The 25190-nt window shown below is 38.6% G+C and overlaps 1 protein-coding gene across 1 annotated transcript in view; it reads right to left on the bottom strand.

The window, feature by feature from the left end:
- Positions 1–25190, bottom strand: part of ITGA9 (integrin subunit alpha 9) — a 283032-nt gene that overhangs the window by 234844 nt on the left and 22998 nt on the right. Inside the window, exons 6-14 of the mRNA XM_054001068.1 lie at positions 23782–23911; positions 22151–22236; positions 19529–19597; positions 16157–16294; positions 13409–13514; positions 11886–11980; positions 8871–8961; positions 8309–8354; positions 5082–5236 (exon numbers count right to left, since the gene is read on the bottom strand). Coding sequence (XP_053857043.1) covers positions 5082–5236; positions 8309–8354; positions 8871–8961; positions 11886–11980; positions 13409–13514; positions 16157–16294; positions 19529–19597; positions 22151–22236; positions 23782–23911 — 916 coding nt within the window. The remainder of the gene's footprint in view (positions 1–5081; positions 5237–8308; positions 8355–8870; positions 8962–11885; positions 11981–13408; positions 13515–16156; positions 16295–19528; positions 19598–22150; positions 22237–23781; positions 23912–25190) is intronic.

Genomic DNA, 25190 nt, shown 5'->3' with positions numbered 1-25190 from the left:
AAAAAAAGGCAACTCAAATGCCAAAACCACTCCCTAATTCAGATTGCAATTAAAGCAGTCTCACTCCCTCCACTGAACATGAAATCAGTTGGAGGAGACCTCACTCAAAAACTGTGGGAAACAACAGAAGTGTTGTACAACAAGCACTTCATAGAATAAATGCTAAAACTTCACCTAAAAAAAGTTAATGCAATTAGCAACTTGTTTCATTCTGGCATATTTTGCCAAGGAAGTTTATTTCTCTTCTTTTTTACTAGGAAGGTCAAACATCCCCACATTGAAAATAAGGAAAACAGTTTGGGAGCAGAAAAACTGCAAACAACATATTCACTTTCTTTTTATAGGAGCCTACCAACACATGAAAAGGAGCTGTATGAAAATCAATGAAATTTAAAGTGTCATCATAACTGTTTGCATTTTCAGTTTGTTAATGTTTGTACTTCGTATTTTTATTGCAAGTGGCTTGCTGGGAGATTAAATATTAGTTTGTGTTCTAGGTAATAAGTATTCTAGGTAAGTTTGATTTTTTTCTAACTTATTTTCTTTTTACTGAAAAATGGTGTGGCAAAAGGTCTTATGAATGTATAATTTGTGTCAACCAATTCTATCCTGAGAGATGGTATAAAAATTTGTACATATTTGAAATCATACAAATATATACTAACCACCCCAGTTATGCTTCAGAGGGCTTTAAAATTATTATCATTTGGCTACATTTTTTCTGATTTACTAATTAGAGAACTAAAAAAATCTTAACAAAATACAAAAAAAGGCACTTAAGAAATTATTGAATCCCGCTTCCTAAACCTGGAGGGATAGCCATGGATTGCAAAAAGGACATGAATAAAATACAAAAAAAGCCTTCTACCAGCTTTGTTATATTTCCTGCCATATGTCCAAAGAGAGTATTTTAATTTTGCCTCACTTCTTCTATTTATGCTAATCAGTGTAGTGATTATAGCACATTTTGCAATATACATGCTTCTCAGTTGTGGGTGCAGAATATGATGAGGGTAATTTACTCACTGAAATTCAAAAGAAGAAAGCTACTTGGGATAATACAACTAAGTTTGAAAGCAAATTAATTTAATTTCTAATCCCACCAATAATAAATCCACAGTTTCTACTCTGTGTCAAGATTAAACTACAACTATCTCCTGGAAAACAGAGCATTGCCCTGATATAAAAATAAGTATGCATGAGAACATTTTGCATGAATATGTTTTGTGTAGTAATTTTGTATTATAAAAACTGGTTTTCATAATATATAAAATTATCTAGTGGATTAAGAATATTACATATAATATTCTTCCAACTATACGTGAATGCAGTCAAGAAGAAAACACACATCCTCAAAAAATCCATTTACTTTTATTCCAGGATGCAAAGTTACTCAATTGTAATACAAGAGCCAGGAATCCTCTCAAAACTTGGCTGATTGAAACATCTTAATATGTGTATCTGTTGAGGCTACTCCTCTACAGAATTTGAAAATGAAAACCCACTGTATAATTCTATAACTCATTTCAAAACATATTGAACCAACACCTAAGAGATACAATATTGTGATATCCCTCATACCCACACCAATTCCCGATCTTCACAGAGATTCCTGGGAGCACTGACTAATCAGAGTTGGGTTGATGATTATTGTACACTCTATGATTACTCATGTTATTGCTTCTGTTGTTTCTATCTTTACTCCTATTATCTTTCCATTATCACCTCCATGGACAACCATGGACAACCATAAACCAAAGAAGATTGGAAGGAAAGAGACATTCATTATATGTTTGAGTCAAGGGATGGATGTCTGAAACCGAAATAGTTCATGCCTACTGATATAAAATTTTCCTCATTATAGTCGAATGAGCAAAGGAGCCATAAAAGCCCACTCCTCCCTAAAGATGCTTTTTGGGGGGAACATCACCACTGAGAAGATCAACTAGAGAAGATCAACGGAACATTGTGGGATCCACGGATGGTGGTGTGTTCTTTATTCTGTCTCTGTCACTATCTTTCTGTTCCCCTCACCTGTTTTCTATTTCTTTCTTTCTTTCTTTCTCTCTCTCTCTCATATTTACTATCAAATAAAATCCATACTATTGACTTTGGCATATGGTCTTGTTTGCACATTAATTTGGGCAGAGGCATTTCTAATATCTTTAATAACTAGATCTCAACAACTTTACTACACAAGTTTACTTCCATTTTCCCTCAGGGATAAATGCAGAAGCAGCACTTGATGCAGAGATGCCAGCAGCCTCTTTCTTGTCCTGGTCACACAAAATTAAACAGTCTGAAACCTTTTCATCCAAGATAAGAAAGGCCTTCCTCCAATCTCTGTCTTTCCTGGCAATACAGAGACCCCAGGGGAGACAGAGCAAGGACCCCTCAAGCGAGGGAGGAACAGTCTAAGTGAGATTCTGAGATGACAGTGAAAACTTAAAATGCTGTACTTCTCATATGTCCAAGACATACTGCAAGCTGTCAGGAGGCATACAACTAGATGTTCAGTTCTCCAACAAGCACTGAGGCAGAGTGAAGGGTCAGACAGAGTGGCAGAAAGTGCAGAGCACATGTTTCACTTGGCCATGGGTCTTTGCTCAGACAAAAACATTTCAGCAGTAAATTCATACTTCTGAAAAATATAGTCTGCAAGAAACAGCTTAATGGAAATTGTACTGTCATTTGCAGTGTCAAGCAGTATCCATAAACACAGATCCTCAGATAGCTGTTTCAGTATTGCAACTACCACCAGAAGGAGAAGGAAAAAAAAAGGTAGGTAATGTTTACATGGAAGTGTGAGGCAGATGAAGATGACTTTTCTTCGCATTCTTGCTAACAAAATAACCACACATTCAAATAAGTACTGAAGACACACATTTGCCACAGAAGAACACTGCATGCATGTTCAGCTTGATTTCTGAACATTATGTAGTAGATGGCAAATTTCAGCTGCCAAAAAGCAGGAGAAATGCTCAGGTTTACACCAGTAAGCAGTAATCTTGAGAATCCATGCTGACAAGCCCTAGGGCAGTGCCACTCTAGATGAGCACTCTGTTCTTGCAGTCTGATTTAACAAAATGCACCCAGACATCCGAGGGTGAGACAATCCCAACATTTTCAGCCACAAAATTCTGGCATAGCATTTACCACCTCTGTAAGCCTTTCAAAGTCTGAACTGCATAACAATGCATTAACAGGGATATTCTAGGGTTTTTTCCTGGTACATTTAACCATGCAGGAAAGGAAACACTACAATATTTCCATTAATTGTTCCATCTTTTGTAAATTAATATTCTTCAACTGCAACATAATTAAAATGGCCTGACTGCTAGAATACTAACTGAAAGATTATTTGAGATATTTTATCCAAATCATATGCTGAAGGGGTTTTATACAGTCAGATAGCTCTGGCTGTAACATTTTCAAGAAAAATCACTTTGTTAGAAGCATTGTATGAAAGGGCAATGGTTGAAGTATATAATAACTTACTTAATAATAAAAAAGTTCCTTGTAATGTAATAGATGTTAGTCATCGAAAAAGATGCATATGTGCTTTTACCCAGTAACTCATGGGCAGTACAGTTTGCATGATAACACAGGAAATTCAACCAGCTCTTACAAGACATTAGGAACAGGAAGATAGGTCTTTTGTAAACAAGGGAAAATGATACTTAGATTAGAAAAAATGCAGTTTACTTCTTTGCCTTACTTACTACTTTGGCCACAGATCCAAAGATACAAAATTAAAGCAAAGGAAACATTTTAAATGGTACCCCAGGAATGTAAGAACACCTAGATATCCAGAAAAATCTATTTGTAATTTTTCAGAGAGGAATTAACACCTCAGGAACCCTCAGAAATGCATTTCCTTAAAGACAGAGTAGTGGGTAGTAAAAAAAATACTTTATCAAAGCATGTATTTGTCTACTTAGAGTCATCATCTACAGGGAAGGAAAAAGACAGCATTTAGAAGAAGCAAAAATTGAAATTGAAGTCTCAGTTGCACCAATATGTTAGAATACAGAGAAATCTTAAATATAGTAATTCTATTGTTTTGAGCTGTTCAGGTGACAGTGACAAGCTGCTTACAGTTCTCACTTCATGTGAATGCAAGAAGTAGCAAGAAGCGTTTTCCTTTTCTGACTTAGTTAAAAACAGAATACTGCAGCAGGTTCGAGTGAGGATACACAGATACAACTCACCCTTCTCAACTAGCTGCTCAAAAAGGTTAGGGCACAGAGCAGGAGGAGTCAGTGCTTCCCCCACCTCCTCACCAGACTCATTGTCAAGACACAGCATGCTGTGAGGCTGAGGCATCTTTGCTGAACAGTACAGTACAAGTCCTCTGCCATTCTTAAAGCATGACAAAGGTGAAATATGAAAAAAATTAACCCAGGCCTTAAATATTTAGAAATGCTGTATCTGTCCAATACAACTTCATAAAACAGCTAAGATTTGTAAGCATTGGGATGTAAAAGACATGAGTAATATTTCAATAGAGCCAAGATGTAAAGGCTAGGGCAATTACATGTTACACAGTTCCATTCACCTGAGAAAATCTAAGTGTTTCACTTAATCTCGAAGACATTCTTACAATCAGTAAAATACTGAGCTATTTATAATCATTTTACAAACAGGTAAACTGATGCACAGAAAAGGATTTTCTCATGTCTGTTTCAAGAGCTCCTTGCAGACTTTCAAACACTATTAATCCAGAGCAAATCATACCTGTTTTCTAATAACATTGATAGAGGATATGGATACAGGTATGTATTATCAAGAGGCAGACAGAATATGAACTCAGAAGGCTGTGTTCTCTATCCTTGCAGTAAGCCCATTTTCCTCATTTCACTCAGGAAGAATCTGCTTCGGTATTATGTCAGCCTCATCAGAAGGTGAAAGTATGCCCAAGAAAGTTCTCAAGCCTCCAGCTTTCTGGGATTGTATGGCCTATGTTCATCTTGAAACTACTTATTTCACACAAAAGCTTTGTTACTAAGTACAAAGAGAGACCTTGACTCTGGGTCAACCTGTTACTGTGCTCCTGTCTAGGGCTGGCACAGGTACCTTACCTATTTCTCCAGGAACATGCTTGCCACTGAAACGAAAGCATGCTGTGATGTTGAGGCAGTTCACCAGCTGCAAACCATCATGGCACTGAGGAGCTGTGATATTGATGGATATGGGCAGGAAAATGGCTATATCCATGGTAATGACAGGCCTGGATCTGGAGATCAACAGAGAAGTAAAATTGAGTGACCATTCAGAGGGAAATTCTCCATGAAAGGAAAAAAAAAGCAATTTTGATAAACTGCTCTATTTCAAGCAGACAAGAAAAATAAGAGAGTACATTTGAATTGTAAAATAAACTAGCATCTTATCTAGCTGGCAAGGGCTACTAGCATTTAAATGAAAGGTGTAATGCCCGCTTGAAGTTTAGTGCTCAGATACAGGCTACAGGCTGGCAGCTGAGAAAACTGATAACATGTAATAACAATAATCATCTCCAGCAAAGGGTGCATAAGCCTTCCTAATGACTGAAGAGGATAACAAAATTACCAGAAGAGCAAACAAGAACAGCAAGTTCATGCAAATGAGACTGGTTGCTAACCTCTTGGATGAACAGGGACAGGTAGGGAGAGATTGTGGGTTTCCACAAAATGGAAATGGTTTCCACAGTAAAATTTGTGACCTCAAAGTCAAGAAGAGAGCACAGAAGTCCTCCACAGGAGATAGATTCATACATACTTTTTCTGACAGTATAAGAGAGAAAACAGACACCACAACATGTTTTCTGGAGGAAAAAGTTTGGCTAATTCTGTCCTGGCAAGTGACAAGGATTGAATATTCTTATCACGTTGCTGAACTGTGTTTCAGGAAATTATCCAGTGCACTGTGAACAAAACCTTTCTACTCTTGCAACTCCAGCACCAGGTTACTGCTACCAGTCCTCCTGGCTGAGGGAGACCTCAGCCAGAATCATAGAGCAAGTTGACTGCCTTAAGGCAGAGGTGTCTTGCTGAGGAAACTTCTCTGTCTGACCATCCAGGAGGTACTCAGGCAGTCACACTCCCACCACCAGAGACTTTAAGTGCTGGGACCAAAGCTCATTACAGTGTGTGGCTCCAGTGAACTGACAGGTGCCCGCCTTGACTCCCTACACATACCACACTCACACAGTCAGACCAGGTTTCTCATAGTTTCATAAAGCCTTTTATTCACAGTGCAGTAAGACAGAAACAGCTGGAGGTGATGCCTCCAAGGAGGGATCCCAAACAAACTGTGGGCTTTTATAGCCTCACAGTCCAAGCACACTTAAGTCTCTGCTCTGCTTCCTGAGTCCTAGGATCATTTTACACCTTAAAAAAAAAAAAAAAACACCAAAAAAACCACACTCTTTCTGAATGCTTAGAGAGACATAAAAGAGTAAATGCTATAACTGATTTAGAAAAATATTTCTCCTTCAGAAAAGTATTTCTCCAGCTATCATGCACTGTGTGATTTTTCCTTAATGTTATGTCACTTGGTTATTCACTAGGGAAAAACAACCCAATGCATCTGTCAAAGAGGCATACACACACACGATCAACAGAATGTGTCTGCCCCAAGTCAAGAAAGGCTTTCACCAAAGGTGTTAAATATCACTTGGCAAAACATTTGTTAGTTTTGGTTAAAGAACTTCACAAAAGCAAGAAGGGTGAGGGGATGCATGGGGGAGAAAAAGTTTATCTCATTATCCTAACAGCAAGAGGGACACACTGTAAATTGGCGGTAACAGCAATTAATCAAGCTGTTCACAAAGTTAGTCAGTAATGCACTAATTTCCCCTGAATGCACAAGCATAACTGAATGCATGAACAGAGGTCATCATGCAGTTGTGATGTATGTGGTTTTAATCACAATAAGCCTTTCAGTTTGTCTTTCCCTCTCTGCAAGTAACATCAATGTAGACAAAAAATGCAGTTTTCTTTCTAGCACCTTCAGAGACGTGAGACTGTGAATTCCCATCTGGGGTATGGCACACCTTTTCACAGAAGCAGTTTATTAGCGTTCTCTATATATGATGAAGAAACAGAAAACTCTTCAAAAGCCTTGACCACCTGCCATGCTGATCATCAAGAGTATTTCTTCCCTCACTCTCCTTTTTCTTTTTCTTCAGTGTAACTGATTCAAATTTAATCACAATAAGCCTTTCAGTTTGTCTTCCCCTCTCTGCAAGTAACATCAATCTAGGCGAAAAATGCAGTTTTCTTTCTAGCACCTTCAGAGACATGAGACTGTGAATTCCCATCTGGGGCATGGCACACCTTTTCACAGAAGCAGTTTATTAGCGTTCTCTATATATGATGAAGAAACAGAAAACTCTTCAAAAGCCTTGACCACCTGCCATGCTGATCATCAAGAGTATTTCTTCCCTCACTCTCCTTTTTCTTTTTCTTCAGTGTAACTGATTCAAATGGAAACAAAGCCAAGTTTCTCCTGCCTTGAACAGGAAGAAGGTTGGCACATCTGTTCTGCAGCTCCAGCATTTGTCTTACCTGGGTCACCCCATCCCTGTAACTTCCATTAAGATGCAGGAGTTCCTAAAGATATCTAAGTATTGAAAGGATTTTTTTATTTAATATTAACAAGTGTAACAAAGGAGCTACTGACAAAAATCCAGCTTTCCATTTTGTTACCCAGGTCACTTGCACTCTAACTCTCCACCTGTATAATTTGGTGAACCAAGCTGTCCCACCTCTCTAAGACAGAATTACAATTACACTTAACTTACAAACTTGAAATAGCAGCTCAGCTCATGTGTGCACTGAAAACGTATCTTTATTTAACTTCCCTAAACACCCTTATTTCACTCTGCATCCCATTACAAATTTATATATATGCAAAACAGTCTATCTACCTGTATCTGTAAAACTGCATCCTGGCATACTATGCAGCTCATTTTTTGCTCAACTGCATTCCCTTTAATCACCATTGATTTACTTTAGGTAAACATCACAACAATAAAAAAGCCTTGTCACAAGTCAGGAGCAGCCTTTCTAAAGAGGCACTGAGATGCAACACATCTTCTTTCGGCTCTAACCCTTTTTCTTCATAGACTAGGTATTATCACCCCCCATTATTCTATTTAAATTAGACTGCATTCTTTGACACCATTCATGTCTAAGGTTTTGCTTAAAAAGTAATCCAGCTAGCTTCTTCTGGCCACAATAAACTAGGGAAGGAAACTGGACTTAGACCAAATAAGATATAAACAGAAAACAGAAGAAAACAACAGTGAATGAAAAAGACATCTCACCTCAGAAGTACCACATTGTCTGACAGGAAGGCTCCAACAGTCATATCTGAAATGTTTGTAACATTAAGGCAGTTACAAAGGAGGCACAGAATTCAGTTCTCTCAAATCTGTTGCTGAATCACAGAACATGAATCCAAAAAAAGCATTTTCTGACTTAGCCAGTTTGTCCCTTCAAATATCATTGTCATAAGTCTTGTTATTGAAGGATTAGTTCTGTGATGTTCACTTCTACTTCATTGTTTGATTTTTATTACTACTATTATATTATTGTCTACTTTTTGGGTTATTTTAAGATTGCCATCCTGACAGAGCAGCTTCCCAGTAACTTAAAACCTTGGCCAGATACTGAATCATTGTAACTGTCCAAATACTTTAATTAGGCAACCACTGAAAATTTTTATCAGGAGTTTTGAGTGGCAGAAGGGAAACAGAAAAAGCAGCTCATTTTCACTGATCACCTGCAATGGCAAGAACTAGGAGCCTGAAAACAAGCAGCTCTGCTGTTTTCTCAGCCTACTGCTGTATTTTCCTGATGCTCTCACTGCCAGAGTAATTGACATACCTGGGTAACCATTGCTATCCATATCAACTCCCCCTGATATGGACTGGCCAAACATACGCAGGTTTGGGTTTATTGTTTTTCCAGATAGCTTCTGCAGTAGAAAACACACAAGTGAAATTAGTCATTAACACAAAAAATCCTCTAAAAAAAACCCTTACCAAAACAAAAAGTCCCAAAACATTTAAGCATGATTTCCATGGCCACTGGGTCTCTCTTCTGTGGGCTGGAAGTGCTATGCACCTGCTGTCTTGCACTGCACCCACACAGCTCTAACAGGAAGGCTGTCAACTGCCCTTCTGCTCCTGGCTAGTAGGAGACCAGGGTTGACTTGAACTAAAAACCCACACCTGCATTACAATACTCATGCAGACCTAAGCAAAATAAGGAACACATCAAACAGATTTCTGCATGAGGAAAAATGTAACTGCACTCAAGAGATTTTTTTTTTATTACCTTAATTTTTGTGAATAAGAGTTTTAAGAAGCATTTTAACAATATCAACGATTAGTTAAAACAAAAAATCACACACAACCATTTCTTTTCATGAAGTCTGCCAGCATACTCAAAGTCAAAATTATTCCCATTTGGAAATTCTGGTTTCCATCATCTATTACAGAGTATTTCTGCCAGTTTGGATGTTGCATTTCATTTTTGCCTCCCCCACACAAAGATTAATTGACTTCTAACATAGTTTCTTTCTTCTTTTAATTACTAACACAAAACTTTCTCTAAATTACTTGCATTGTAAATGTCTTTGTCTGAAGCAAATTAACATATCAAAATCTCTTTTTCTAAGAAGGCAATCAGCCCACTTTCAGTCATTCTGCTGGGCCACCAATGCAAGACCTGAACTCAAATCAACTTCTGACTGCAGAAGTTACAGAGGAAACCATGAAGTAATTTTAAGTCTGTTGGAGGTGCTTCACTGTTTGTAACATGTGACCAACTTTTCCTGGCCCTCCTATAAAAGAATGCAATATTGGACAAAAGATCAGGCAGGAAATTTATGGAAAAAAAGACTAGTTGAAGGTAAGAAAGATATCCTGACAGTTAGTTTACAGGGAAAACAGTGCTCCTCTGAGTACAGATCTCTTTTTCTACTTGTGGGGAGGGTAAGCTTAAGACAACTGGAAGTAACTTCATCCCCATATTACACCCACATTCCATTTTTGGGGGTCCCAGTTATGGTGGTAAATCCCACCTGCAAATACCTAAAAGACATCTGTGGGTTCTTTCAGCCTACAAGACAGAAGAATAACGCTGCTTTTAAGTACCATAAATGAAAATAGCAGGACACAAAGCCAAGTCAGCTGCTTCTGCTAATAGCTGCCACTGAAGTTGCTGAAGGGACATCAGAGAATGACACTTATCAGCACTTTAAATTATGAAAGCAGGAGGAAGGAGAAGGAGGAGCTAACAAAATGAAAAGGGTAAAAATATACACCCTGCTGGACAGCCCCCCCTCCACCTCTCACAGCTTATTTCAAAGAGGAACTCCACAGCAGTAAGATGGATCAGGAATATAGTAATAAGATACAAAATGTCTTCCACCTCCAGGTTAAAATCCAGGGCAGATAGGTGAAGAGATGAAATTGTTACACAGTTTTGGTTACACACAGGACTTGAACCAGTGGTCTGTCTAGTGCCCTGCACCAGACATTGGGAAATGGCAGAGACAGACAGTGCCTGTAAGCGGTGCCCCCTTGGCTGCCTCAGGACATGGGACAATGATAGGAATAGTTTATCAAGAGTCAATGACCACATACCCTGCCACACTCTTGAGCTGGGTGTTTTCCCACTGACCAAATAGAGAGATATGTGCTGGCCTTGCTCCAATGGAGAGGGAGAGATCACAAACAGGATGCCTTCCTTCCCACCCTGCTGATCTGTCCTTAAAAATGTAAAATTTTCCCAAGAATGACCAAAAAAAAAAAAAATCTAAAGAATCAAACCAATCCAAAAAACTAAACTATACTAAACAAAACAAAAAAATCTGATCCTTTTCAGCAAGAGATGGAAAGCTCTGCGGTTTTCAGAGAAGAACCTCCCAACCACTGGCTCTTGGCAAAAATCAGGCAGAATCCTCCACATGCCATACATTATGAATACTTCTAAAATGCACTGAAGAGTCACTTAACTTCCTTTCTTCTCAAAAGAAGTGCATGCCATATACATGGTAAAGGAAGAAGGACTAAACTTTTATAGTCTGTTGAAAGAGTTGCCAATATAACCACTGAACTCTTTAATTCTGCGTAAACTGATTTACGATGAAGGATCCCACCCAGCAACAAAACAAAACAACCAGAACTTCAAACACACAGAGAGAGGGAAGAGTCAGACTTTTGGAACAATAAAATGTGCTAGACAGAGACTATGAGACACATGTTGGGCAGCATGAGCATGAATTTATCTTCTCTACTGCCTGGCTACAGCAGCTAAATTGCACTGTGCTGTCTCTGCACAAGATACCATAGCATATCCCTAGCAAGGTTTTACTTCATCATAGGTGGATAAGGGGGATGGCACCTAAGAATGGCCTTCTGACATATTGTTAGAATGCAAGAAGGCCAACAAAGTGGGTAAAGAGGTACAAAAGAACAGTTAGTAACTCTTCATTCTCACAAAGTCTGCTTCTACAGGAAGAAAGTGCAACCTCACAACTTCCCACAGACCTCTCCATAATTTGCATGTTCAACCTTTCCAGGGTTTTCATTTCTCCTCTGCATTACTACTATCCCTAAAAACTAACACTCAACTTTTAAGACCCTGCTTGCTTCAAGAAGATATAGCTGACAACTGTAACAAAAGACAGTAAAAAATACCTCCTAACATAATTTTACCTTTCAGCATAGATACAGACAAACTTTGGGAGAAGCTATCTTCAAACCAGGACTGAGAAAAGGATGTAGAGCTATGACAAGGTTACCTATCAACAGACCCTTAAGTATTGTTTATTTCTGTGGGTCCTGGGAAAGTGACTTTCAGATAGGGATCATAAACAATATTAGCACATACCATAGAGTACTGAGGTATAATACCATTGGCATCCCCATGGTAAATGTACACTGCTCCTATGCAGTTATCCTCCTTAGGTGCTCCAATGGCAACATCTGTAAAACATTGCAGATTTCACAATCCATTCCATTAATCCAACTTTTCCCTAATTTTAGGGTACAACTATCCATAGGAAAACAGCTCCCTATGAAAAGACGATCAGCAGCTTATATGAACCTCGGTAGAAGAACTTATTTAATTAAGAGCTCATGTTAAGATAAACTTTAAAAATACACAAATGCATATGAATTTGTACACATATGTATGTTTCACATAATCAGATGTTGTGCCTAATTAGACACATGTTCTTTTACAAAAATGTGTTTATCAACCAGCAACAATACTCAAAAAAGTGAATTAAGAATCCCTTCATAACCAGATCTTCAACCCATGAGAACATCAGCTTTGTGAACCAAGACAAGACTGGCAAAATATTTACTGTAGCAGTACATTAAGGTTGGTTGAAAATCCAAGACTACACAAAGAGGCTGGGTATATTAAATGGATAGGCAAGAATTAAAAACAACTGCTGAGAGTGAATTTTCAAATTACAATTGATCCAATTTAATTGCAAACTCCTACAGAGAGCATGATCCCACCTCCCATTCTCCTCTCCTACTTGGATCTAGTGACTATGCTATCTGCTAAAATTAAGCTCTTCACAACTGCTTCATACCCACAGGCTGATCCAACTCCCTCTGCAGTCTCAGCATCACCATGACTGACTATAAATATTAGCAATTACACACAAGTACACATCCAGATACAGAGGAAAAGCATGTTCACGATTTGTGAGGACAACCTGTAATGAGGCTGGGTTAGGCTTAATGGGATACTGCGTCCTGAGTTGCCTGGAAGAAATAAATCCAAGCACACACTAAGCTGGCCTTTGTTTAGAAGTCCTTAATCTGCACTTCCAGAAATCAGGGCAGAAAAGGAACACCCGTATTTTGTTCTCACCTACTGCTCTCACAGCATGGGGTCTCACACTGAGTATCCTGAGAATGGAGCAGGGGGAGAACAAAGCAAAAGAGAGAAATTAATAGACTATGTGCTATCAGGAGTGAGAAGCTACTTCTGAATTATACTTCTTGATAAGAAGTGAGATTATGTCAATGAAACCAGAAACGCATGGAAACATAAGGAAATGGTCAAGAAGAAAGAAGTCAGACACAGGTTTCTGTTTTGTTTAGGGTGAGGGTATCTACAGCCTTTTATAAGCCATACAGAGAAGAAGAAAATACAATAGCAAGGCAAGCAAAGCAATGTTAATGTGACCTGCACAGACACAAACTAAACCAACAGCAAAGACAGTCAGCTACAAAACACTTTAGCACACAAATCCTACCAAAGCAGATTTACCCTTAGGATGAACCCAGGTGCTAGTCAGGTCTGGATAAGCAATGCATGCCATGCAAGACTGACAGTGTCACCAGTGTAGCTCACACTTATGGAGAAACGGCAATGGAGGAAATTGCACTGACCTGGGAAGCCATCATCATCAATATCGCCAAGGGCAGCCATGCTCTCCCCAAAGTGTGCATTATAGGCGCTGTCACCATCCAGGCTGAGCTGCTCTTCCAGCACTCCCTAGCAAGCAAGAAATAAAAAAAGTCAGGGAAATGGTGCAAGCCCTGGATAAGGCAAGCCTTCCCCATGGAAGCTGCCCATGTGCTGTAGAAATGACCTGGGGCAAAGATGCAGCCTGTCTCTTGCTCTCTTTGCAGTCAGATTACCTGAGCTCTAGAAATGGAATTTACTTGTGTTTTAAACCTTTTGGGTTTTAGTTTTAAAGGGGGAAGGGAAAACAAAGGAGTGCATGACTTAACTAAAATACTAAATTAATTGAACAGTAACTCAGAGGTGTAATTAAATGCAGTCACAGGGACTGGTGAATCATGAAAGTTTACAGATGCGTAAAATGTAACAGCCCAGAGTTTGCTCTATTCGCAGATTATATCCAAGGATCAAAATCCCCAGTCCAAGTTTATTCAGCTAAACTCCAGCAAGCTAAGGAGTATTTTTCCCTAAGCAAAGAACATTTAATAATTTGATTTGAGAACATTTTAAGTACAGGACAGAAGAATTAAAGCAAAGTCCTCCAAAAGCCTTCTTAAATTAAGAATACAGAAATATATTTAATGAAATAAAGAGACGGAGAAAAGTTGACAATTAAGTAGCTTGGTACTACTATGCCGTGAGAAGCCTTATATGGTGCTGGTATTTCCCACCCACCCACCTTCTGGTCAGATATGTAAGTTTTATTTTCTTTCAGTCTTCTCTTCAGGGAAAATGAACATTTCCACAAGAAAAATAAATTTAGTGACACATTCTACGTCTGTACCCACCTCAGGGCTGTTTGGTTTTGCTTCCTTTGTGAATGAGAATAAGCTACTCTCTGGAACATGTAATAAAATCTTTTCTCAGCTGCAAGGAGTTGCAGACTTTAAGAAAATCCCACATAATGAAATTGAAACACAACAGATAGAAGACAGGCAGGCCTGTATGTGTGACTCAATTCTTTTCAGTTGTCACAGGAAAGGGCAAAATATAAGTGTTTTAAATGTAGCATCGTCATGTGTGTTTGTTTTATAATACAGTGTTCTCTGATCCTCTACAACAACCTTTTAAACAATGGTGCTTGCAGAATGAAACTGATGTCATAATTTTTTGCCTTTTTTTTTAATATACCTTTTATATATCTTTTATATACCTTTTATGTATCCTCAGTGCTCTTAGCATGCATTATTGTAATTCCTTAAGTCTGATAACTCAGCATAGTCCTGGTATTCTGTTAGGCCAGAAGACCAAACATCCTAGAGACCTCACAGTTGGAGGCCGGAAAACTGTATGCTATCTTGAGAAACCAAGGTCCTCTTTAAAATACATCCTGTAAATTAAGATTAGGCACATGCAGGGGGGAATTCTTCAAGATGGGGAGATATCACGCTATTCATTCAAGCCTCTCATTGGGGCATCTTTGTTAGATATGGTAATTTGTAAGGTCTATAAAATTGTACATGATCTATCAAGTACATTTCGGTGCATTCCACCTTGGCAAAGTGGTGCACCATAAGGATCCTTATCAAATACTGAAGTAAAAACCCTTTATCCCTTAACTATGTCTGACTCTTAATTTTTAGGGCCAAGGAAAAGGCATCAAAACAAAGTTTAAATTGTCCATTGCTCAAAATAAAGCCCACAATCCTGCAAGCCATTGCTTGTGCAAGTAATTCTAACACTCCTGGTGCACGAGTATAAGAAAATTATCTTGACTATTTTATAGAAGATAAACATTAACTCATGTATACTCTCACTGTGAGCAGGAAATGTTGGCTATCTGTTTGGCATTCTGAACCTTATCCTGACACCCAACAGCAACACTGCAACATAAAAGGTGGAACCTCCTGTGGATAAAGCTGAAAAAGTAAAGCTCAATTAAAGGAGCAGTAATAAAAAAAAATTACAGCAAAAACACTTCTCAAGTCTCCTAAATGCTAGGACTTCTGGTGAATTTGAAGTCTAGCATAAATAAATTCAAAGTTCACTAAATACAAGCCAATTTAACTTTAGTCTGTAACAACTCTTCCTTTAAGACAGCAGCTTTAGTACCTGAATATTAAATATTTAATAGTATGTAAACAATCACTGTTTTCCTAGAAATAAAACATAAGAATGGCCTTGGTTAGCCAATGCAACAAAGTTCAGACTTTTCCAAGACTGTTGTTAGGTCATGTAAAATCCAACAATACCAGCTGATAAGAACCTCCCCTAAAACCTCTATACGGGGCATAATATGAAAGTAACATTAATTCAATCTCTGCTTTCTCTCCTCTTCCTCAATCCTCATATATTTGTTTTCCAATTTGTATTTCAGGTTTTAGTGACCATTCAAAACTCAAAGGAAACTCAGTCAAAGCTGCTGACTCTTACTTGGTTTTGGCATTAAATCCACATAAAGCCACAAATGCCACCGAGTTTCAACACAGAACCAGAGACTTTCTCAGATCTCTTTGAAAGATTTACAGGTCTGTGATGAATTTGGGCTGGCATCTGGCAAACTACGATACCAGATGAGTCTTCCTGTGACTTCATGCTTTGCTAGAGACATCCAGAGCCCCACTTACTTGAAACATCGAGTTTCACCATGCAGTGCTGGAAGGACATAAGCACTGCCTTGCCAGGGACCCACACCCTCATCCCTTACCAAGTCACCTCCTGTACATACTTACATTTCCTCTGTTGATATAGACTGTGACTTGCCCCTCATCTCTGATCTCAGAAAACATAGGTGCTCCAACCAGTAGGTCTGACAAACCATCAGAATTCAGGTCAACTGCACATAAGGAGGAGCCAAAGTAAGAGCCCATCTGTAACCAAGTTGAGTCACAACAAAGCATTCAGTATCTGCCCACACACAGCAGGAAATCATATAGGTGTGGTTTTTGTTTGAGTTGGTTATTCTTTTCATTTCACATGGTAACTTGCTGCTTTATCACTCACAAGCACTCCTATAGAGAAAGCTTTATGAATAATTCTGGCAGAAATGAAAACACTGTACTATAACAGTGTACCAAGCCTGGATGTTTTAACAACAGAATAGAAGTTATACTCTGGGACATACTTAAGTGAGACACTTAAAGAGCTTTCTTAGACTAGCTTTTGCTTGTCAAATGCTTAAAACTAAGAAGGGGTGAAATGAATTTCCCAAACCAGACCTGGACAGTGATTATTCATGCCTAAAGTTCCTTGAAGTTGGGCACCACAGATGATCTGGGGATACCTTAAAGAAATAATGAAAGAAAGAAAGAAAAATAGGCAAGAGGCCATGAAAACAGGTATCTAAGACTACCTCTTGATTCTAAACTATCTTTCCCTATTCTATTTGCATTTATTTGTATAACTCACTGTCAAAGGGCATACTGGTTGTGCATCTTAATCATTGCCTTTCCTCTCATATACAGGCAGGTAAGTTGAAACAGAAACAAAGACTTTCAATAAAAGCTTTTCAGTTGATACAGAACAAATGTAAACCACTTTCAATTTTCACTTGCTATTACTTGATAAACTTAACTGCTTAAAATAAAGAAATACATTAATTTCACTTCATTATTTTTTTATATGGGTGAACATTGAAGACTATCTCCCAGCCAGCACCCACATTACAAATTTCAAAACACATTTAAACACAAGAAGGAAACCAAAAGCAAGAATGATATTTCACTCTTATTTCATTCACTTCTGCTAAGGTAACATAAGGAATACTCTTTGAAACCAACTACAAACTATAGCCTAAAAATTAAAAGCTACTTCAGCAGGAAAGTGGGGAAGATGCCACTTCGTATTGGAAATTGAGTGCTGTTTTCTACAAAGTAGGAAAATCTGAGATAAAAGGAATAATTATTTATGTTCTTGAATGCTTTTGCATTCCTCATAGGAGATGTGTGACCTCCGTACCTGTAAGTTAACATGCATGAACCCGAACTATTGGACATACTAGAAGATGGGCAGCAGCAACTCTATTCTATGTAGTCTGTAAGATTTAAAAGTTGCTAAATATATAATGCAATGGTGATTGAAGATTAGCATTTCAGTTTGTTAATGCAGATTTTTGTGCTTCTGTAGGTTTAAAGCTGGACCTCAAATATAATTTAATTCCAGTTATTTTGTAGCTTAAGTTCCCTTGTGGATTTTTTTGTTTATTTTTTTAATCCACAAAGGTTTCAGAAGAAATTTCTCATGGGTAAATATCTCATGGGTAAGGAACAAAAGTTATGAAAAAGCATTTTATTATGTATTCAGGCAGTTTTCAGGAAAAAGCTATTATTTACTTAACTGCAATATGGCATGTCTGCAGCATGGGTGAGTTCACAGTGTTCACAGTTCAGGTAAGAACCTGAAGTTTGCAAGATTAACATTTGTAAGAAGGTACTGGATTTTCTCTTTTTGTCTGAATTTGATTTCCTAGTTCAGCCTCCATTAATAAAAAAGGAAGGAATAAACTGGCCTGCTGTTCATATCTGCCTACCAAGAACATCAAAGCAATGAACTTTCACACCACTGGGGAGGATGTAGCATTTTATGACAGCTAATTTCCAAGAAGTGCTCATTGCTGAGCAGGTCTGGTTTCGCCTCTATCTCAAAACAAAACAATAAACAATAACCAAACAAAAAAAGTGATTTAGCACAGCCTTGTTTTTAAAATAAAATTCTCATTTGGAATAGATAATTTATAGAAGAAGATGCTAATGAAAAAGAACCCTGGAAGTACTTGAATGATGTAAATACTTGATTAGTTAAGTTACATGTAAGAGTAAAGCAATTAAATTGAAAGGGAAAAGGTTTTGGCTAAGACCTGGAAACTTTCTGATGGCTCTGTTTATTAGTTTGAGGAATAGTCAGGAGCACATCCTTAGAGACATTTAAAACTGAACAGGGAAAGAAATTAACAGGAAGCAATCAAACACAGGAAATGCGCTGGATTAACTGGGAGGTCTTTTCCTTTCAAGATGTCTGTAATTCTGCTAGAGCAGAGAAAGTAAAATTTTGGAGAGGCCCTAAAATACAAGTCAGTAGTTTATTTCATTAAATTTATTTCATTAAATTCAGTAAATTAGCATCTCCTATTTCAGGTAAGTTTTTTAATACTGCAACTGTGTCTTGCTGGGAAAAAAAATAATAAGATATAGTAACATTTCCAACCTGAGGATACAGGCAAACACTTTGGGTCTTCATGAGGGTAGCAGGTCTTCCCAGAGCCAAAAGCCTCCAGAAACCATTTTTCTCTATATTTCTTATCCCCCCAGAAGAACACAGGAGACCCCAGATAAGAGGTATCATTTAATCACTAAGTTATTCCCAAATAAAGCTCTTTTTTTTGTTACCTATAGCTAGACATACTGTCCATTTTGTTTCTCCTGCAACACAGCTCCAGTAAGCCCCCAAATGAAGAACACAAACTGCTGCCCATTCAAACACAACACCACACTGGGGAAGCTAGATCTCACTAGCATTCACTAAATTTCATGGAGGGGGAAGACAGTTCAGCTTTCAGACAGCAGTTTCAAGAAGAGAATGCAAGACTGATTTATAGTTGGAAGGAGAAATCATCATCTGTTGAGGCAATGAAACTGCTCCTCCACAAAACAGTGTAACTGCAATATCTCCCTCGTCACAACACAACACAGGAAAACAGATTGGGGCTTTGCATATTAAACTGAACTCCAGGTTACCCACATCTCCCAGTAACATCTACTAAGAGGAAACCTCTGCATCTAGGCTCACCTGGTACCCCATGTCCCGCATCTCAGAGGTACTGCTACAGTCACATAAAACTCAAGAGAACTATTACAATTTCCAGCAAGACCTTTTATTTCAGTCACATGGGCATTGAGCAGACATTGCGGTCATGACTGCTACAGAAGAAACGGCATACAGCTGATCTGTAAAATAGGTTTAGTTCTTCTAGGAGGATAAGAAGAAACAGGGTTTGCTGGACAACTTATGAAGGAGTGGAATGAAAATGATGCTCCAGGATGACTCTGCCATTATTTCCAACCCCCTCTACCCCTCTACTAATAGAAAACACACATATAAATGCTCACCTTTTTTCCTGAAGCCTGAAAAATCTTTATTAGAGAGCCTGATTGTCTGTCCGTTCTGAAAATATAAACCTGAAAGGTGAAAAAATAAAAGAAGTTAACCAATACTAACTATGAAGCACTTGTGCTTTCTAAATAATATCTAAATCATGATCATGACTATTTCCAGGATCCAACTTCATAGCCACTTTACTGGTCAGTCTTCTTTTAAAAGATGACACAGGGTTCGCCACTGTCCTGAAAAATCACAGGATTGTCATAAGAAACACTTGAATATTCATCTTGTTGCCTACTTTTTTTTTATTTGCTTATGTATGTGCACATATGTGCACTTAAACGCATCTAGCCAGGCAACTTTACAACTCTCAAATAAGTGGCATCTCGAGACTGTCTGGAAATAAGTAGGGCTGAGAATGCATAACCCTGCTCCCTTTCCCTTATCCAGCATTCCCTTATCAAGAAAATGTGCCTGCAAATACTGCATTGCAAACTTCATGATGCTTTAGGAACAGTCAGAGTAGAAATCCCAATCAGACTACCCACAACAATCCCACTGTTTCTGTCTGAAACAATTTCTAAATCAGAAAACTGTTCAAACACAGCCTATTCATTGCTCATTTCCACAGGAGAAACTGTTTAATCCGGAATCCTCAGGGATAAAATTATTGATGATTCAAGTTCACGAACACATCTTGTACCAAAATTTCAGATGTGAAGCACATGGCTTGTAGAAAGGGATTCCCTTCAACAGAAAGGCTGGTTCAGTCAGTCTTTGAGCCTCCTATGGCATTTGACAGGCTCCCTCCTAGCAGGTGCTCACACAGTTTGTAGGACAGAGGACCTCTTACTTCCAAGGCCTTGTGGAAGAGCCAAGCACTGGAATGTGGTGAGTTATTAACAGGTGGTGAGACAGAGTTCAAAGCTGTTTTCAGTCAAGAACACAGCACAGGTTTACTGTGGACAATTGCTCTATATACACAGGACTCCCTAGCTTATGCAGTGGCATGTTTAGCACCAACAGCATGTTGCCAGATGTCTCAACTCTAAACCCAGTCTTAAATAATGACAATCTTTGCAACTTTGGAGAAATGACCCAGTCTCATTAAGAATCTTGGCTTTAACTTAAGTGAAAAGGTGTGGCAATGCTAATCACTTTCTATCAGAGAAGTGGAAAAGATCAGCTTATTAGAGTATTTGGAAAGCACAACAGGACTGCCCATTGTAACATTCTATATTCAGCACCTCTTACCGAGACTTTGCTATGTGTTCCTGCTACCTGCATCCCATGCCAAGGGAGAATAATGTAAGCTTTAAAGACTAGAGCAGTAGTCTTTAAACTACAGAGCCAGGTGCTTTCTTGTGGATCTCTTGCTACCAGCTGTGTTTCCACACCCTCCTCCTTGTAGACAAATTAAATTGGTTCCACACAAAAAACAGCTTGGAAGGAAGGTGCACTGTAGCAGCCATAACAGAACATCTGGGATAAGGAAACTGCCTTTCTCATGCACATGTCCTCTCAGTAGCAACTGTGATGCTACTATATCCTGTATGCGCTAGTCATGCCAGATCAGGTGTAAATACCAAGTTCATCCTCTACTTTTATCCCATTTTCCCCACTTGCACTGCTATCCCAGGACATAGTCATTATCAAAAATAATCTGCCTAAACAGGATAGTGTTCCTGGTAGTGAAGACTTCTCACTGCTTGTTATGATTCAGCTACAGCTTATGTCACTAAAGAGCATGAAAACCAAAGGGAGGAAGATGGAAGGGGGCTGCAGGACATCTCTGCTCAAGAAAGTGATGACAGCAGGTCCCAAATGGATTGCATTTTGAAGAGAGACAAAAGCAGATCCTTTACATTCCTTCTCTCACTCTCCCCACTCCCAATTTTTTACACCTTTGGTTTAGAAGAATATAAGTGGTCACAGTGCTCACCTTCAACCAGTTTCTCCAACAGCACATGGATACTCAGCACAGGAGGACCAGGCTTGCCTAATTCACTAGCCACTTCCATCTAGCCATTCACTTGTTTACATCTTTGGGACATTGAACCTACATATGCCCACAGGAAGATCTTTTTTGTTTCCTCCCTTTTTAAGAGACTATCACCAAGATTTCTAAGTATAGCTGGCAAAAATCCCAGACTCTAATACACTAAACATCAAAGTATTATGAAGTTTAAAAATGGCATCAAATAATCTAACTTCATTCTAATTAGAGATGTTATCTTGAAGTAAATACTGAAATAATCAAATGTGTAAATAAAAGAAACAGAAGACAAGTATTTTCATTTATAGGAAAGTTTTAAGTAATACCTAAATGTAACAAATCCTAAACAAAAGCAGTGTGAAAGAGATCTTGTCTGTGTCTTATTAAAATGGGTATTGTAAGGACTGGGTGGGAAAGAGAGGGAAGAAGGGCGAAGGATGTGATGCATCAGGACGGACAGGTTGAGAAAATTTGACAACTTCTCCAAACTACCTCATCTCTCCCCTGCTCAGTGCTCAAAACTACCCTGCAGACAAAAAACTCTTGTCTTCTCTTACATGTTAGAACTGCATCAGTATTAGATTTCATGCACTGTTGCATCCAACCCACATTACTGTTTGATAAAGAGCCACACCTTTCCGATGCCTCCATCCTGGGGAGCTCCTCCTACAATATCAGTCGTAGTCGGCTGAGAGAAATGACCTGCTGTCACCGCATATCCTGAGTAGTAAAGGAAATAAATAAATAACATGACAGGAAATCAAATCAGCCAGACAGATCAGGCTTATAAGGCTTCCCTCCTCCTGGGCTGCACTTAAGAGTTCAACAACCTTTCTGCTCAGGATGCACCAATATTCTGTTCAAAAGTTCATGGGGATGGGAAGTGCGAGTGCACCCTCCAGTAACCTTCCAAAAGCTGAGACAAGAAAGCCATGTGTGTGGAGATGACCAAGGGACACAAGGAGCTCATATTGGCAGCAATTTGCCAACTGCAAGTCAAGAAAGGGAAGCAGTAAAACAGGAAAAGGTATACACAAAAAGAGAAAAGCGATCATATGACCACAGAGAAAGTATCACGTCAAAGAGCAACAGTCCCACTTGGATCAGACAGGAGTGTCCTCCTTTGGTTAAAATCACTGCCCAGGAAGGTTTGGAAAATCATGGTCCTTTTTGGTCAGGGGAGATAGATGAGGACATTAGGCAAAGAGAAGTCAATAGCTTAAAGTAGATAAAGATAAGTCAATAGCTTAAAAAGTTTTTTTTCTAGGCAAGAAGAAAAATGGGACAATATATCAAAGAAAATAGTATGTATTTGAAAGAAAAAGATCAAAGATTCAGCTTTATTTCATATATTAAAACAATATATAATAACTAAAAGATGAGTAGAGTGGCTTTCCTTCTAAGGCTCTTTCGTCTTTGCCTTGCTCTTTTACTACACATTATGAGGCCCTCATCAACATGGTAAACTCTATAATAATTCAAGTCTATTAGTGGCAAAACCTATTGATGTCTGCAAATAGGTAAACATTTACTCTTCATTTGGTTATCACCAAGCAGTATCTACAGAATGATGGGTTTTTAAATATTAAAGGTTAAGGGGACAATGAGAGGTCAGTGCAAGACTTTAGTCAAACAGTATCTAACTGCTGAAATGCCTTCTAGGTCTCAACAGTCTTAAGCACCTCTGATTAGGTGGAAGCCTTTAAATTAAGCATGTCAGGGACATTAGCTGGTTTTAGAGCAAGTAAAACCAATTGAGTTAAAGATGTACCTATATCCAAACCTTTCACAACTTCCTTCAGTTGCCAGTAACACATTTAGATTGTGTTATTTTTGTTGAAATAAATGCATCTGCAATACAAATTCTGTAATTAGTTACTGCACCTATTTTAAAGGCACATGTAAGCAGACATGCAGTTCAACTAGTAACAAGTAATTTGCCTGTTACAGGGCAAAGGCAAGAATGTTAAGAAGCTCACCACAATCCAATGTGCTGTTAAAATGCCTTTTCTATATTAGTAAAAAAAATTATAACAAAGTGTGGGGGGAGGGTGTTAGAACAAGGAGAGAAAAACTTAGTATTTTGAATGCTTCTTTGCTTCCAGATAAGTATCATTTTAATTCAAATATTCTTCCTTTCACACTTTTTATAAAAATACTCTATATCACCATAGAAACAAACACTACCAACTTTATAGTATCAAAGCCTTGAAACACATTGTTGGACAATTTCCTATTCACAGTGAGCACTAGAGAGCAGCTTACCAAGGTATGTGTACCTCCTGGCTATCATGGCATCATCATTCAGCTTGTAATACGTGTTGTCAGTGAGATTCAGTACTTTGACAGTTCCTGTCCAATAGTAAGATCCTGGTGCCCCCATGATGACAAGTTCCTACAACAGGAAAAAGGGAAGTGTGTGGGGAAAAGGGTAGAAAGAAAAATAACAATCAAAACTTTACACATTAACAGAGAGGGGACAGGACATTTACTTAAAACACCAATAACGTCTATCTGTAACAACCTCCATTCTGTGTGCATTTGGACAGTATCCTTCCTTCTTCCCAAACCTGGGGGTCACTGTACATACCCTAGTGACAGACTGCCCTTTTATAGTCCGCTTCTGCTCAGCTCTTCCGCTGCAACAGAAGACTTTCCTCAACCTTACTAACCATCAAGCTTATCCCTGCTAACATAGTTCTCCGAAAAGTCTCTCTACTTGCTGCCTTTCCAAATATCCTTCAGAAGACCCAGAGACAGAAGTACTTCAGCCCACCCAGAACCCATCACCCAGCTACAGATCATGCCCTGATGCTTGCTGACATGCTATACTAACCAACCAGGATGGAAACAACACAAAGGATTTTGATTTTACAACTATGAAGCTAAACAGCTGCCATGCACTCAACAAGCAGGGTTTGTGTTATGTCCTAGGTGGAATATTTTGCCCAGCTCTGTCATCAGACACTCTGGTCTTTGAAAGACAGCCTGAATATAGAGTTATTATAGCATCATAAAATGGCTTGGGATCATTACAGACAACCAGAGTGATGGAATATTTTAAAAGACCATAGAAATCAGGCACAGTTTCATCCAACATTCAAAGGTAGATGGTCATGGATAATGTTTTTGAGTCAAAATCCACAGTACATTTACATTCAAGAAAAATTCACAAAATGTTGTCCCAAAACACCCAGCATCCTTGCAAAAAACCTTGCTCCTGGATGTGGTTTTAAATACCTTCAGCAAGGGACCAAATTAAGCCTGAGGAGCATTAACCCCAGTTAATGTTCTTCATCCCCCAAGAAGACACATATGTGAAAAGCTGCTTTCCTCACATCTCCATTCAATGCAAAGCCATGGACTCCATCCTTGTGGGAAATTGCTATCATATCTGAGTCCCCTTCAGGTGATCAGTTCCAGTTGGGGGAAGATGTAAAACAAGGGATTCTTCTAATAAGACTACAGGGACAGGAATACAAAACCAACCAAAGAGCAGCATGTGTTTAGAAATAGCTTTTTCCTTGTTATGGGCTATACCTGTCAGGTTACTTACTGACAGGAAAAACTACCATCCACAGCACTGAATACAAGATAGAGGATCACCTGTTTGACCCAAAACACCATTTATCTGCATATCCTGCTGCCATTAGACTGAAGTGATAAAAGTTCAA

This window comes from Vidua macroura, chromosome 1 (assembly GCF_024509145.1).
Source record: "Vidua macroura isolate BioBank_ID:100142 chromosome 1, ASM2450914v1, whole genome shotgun sequence".
NCBI classification, from domain to species: Eukaryota; Metazoa; Chordata; class Aves; order Passeriformes; family Viduidae; genus Vidua; species Vidua macroura.
Note: the sequence above shows the minus strand (reverse complement) of the source record. Positions and strands in the feature narration are given on the sequence as shown.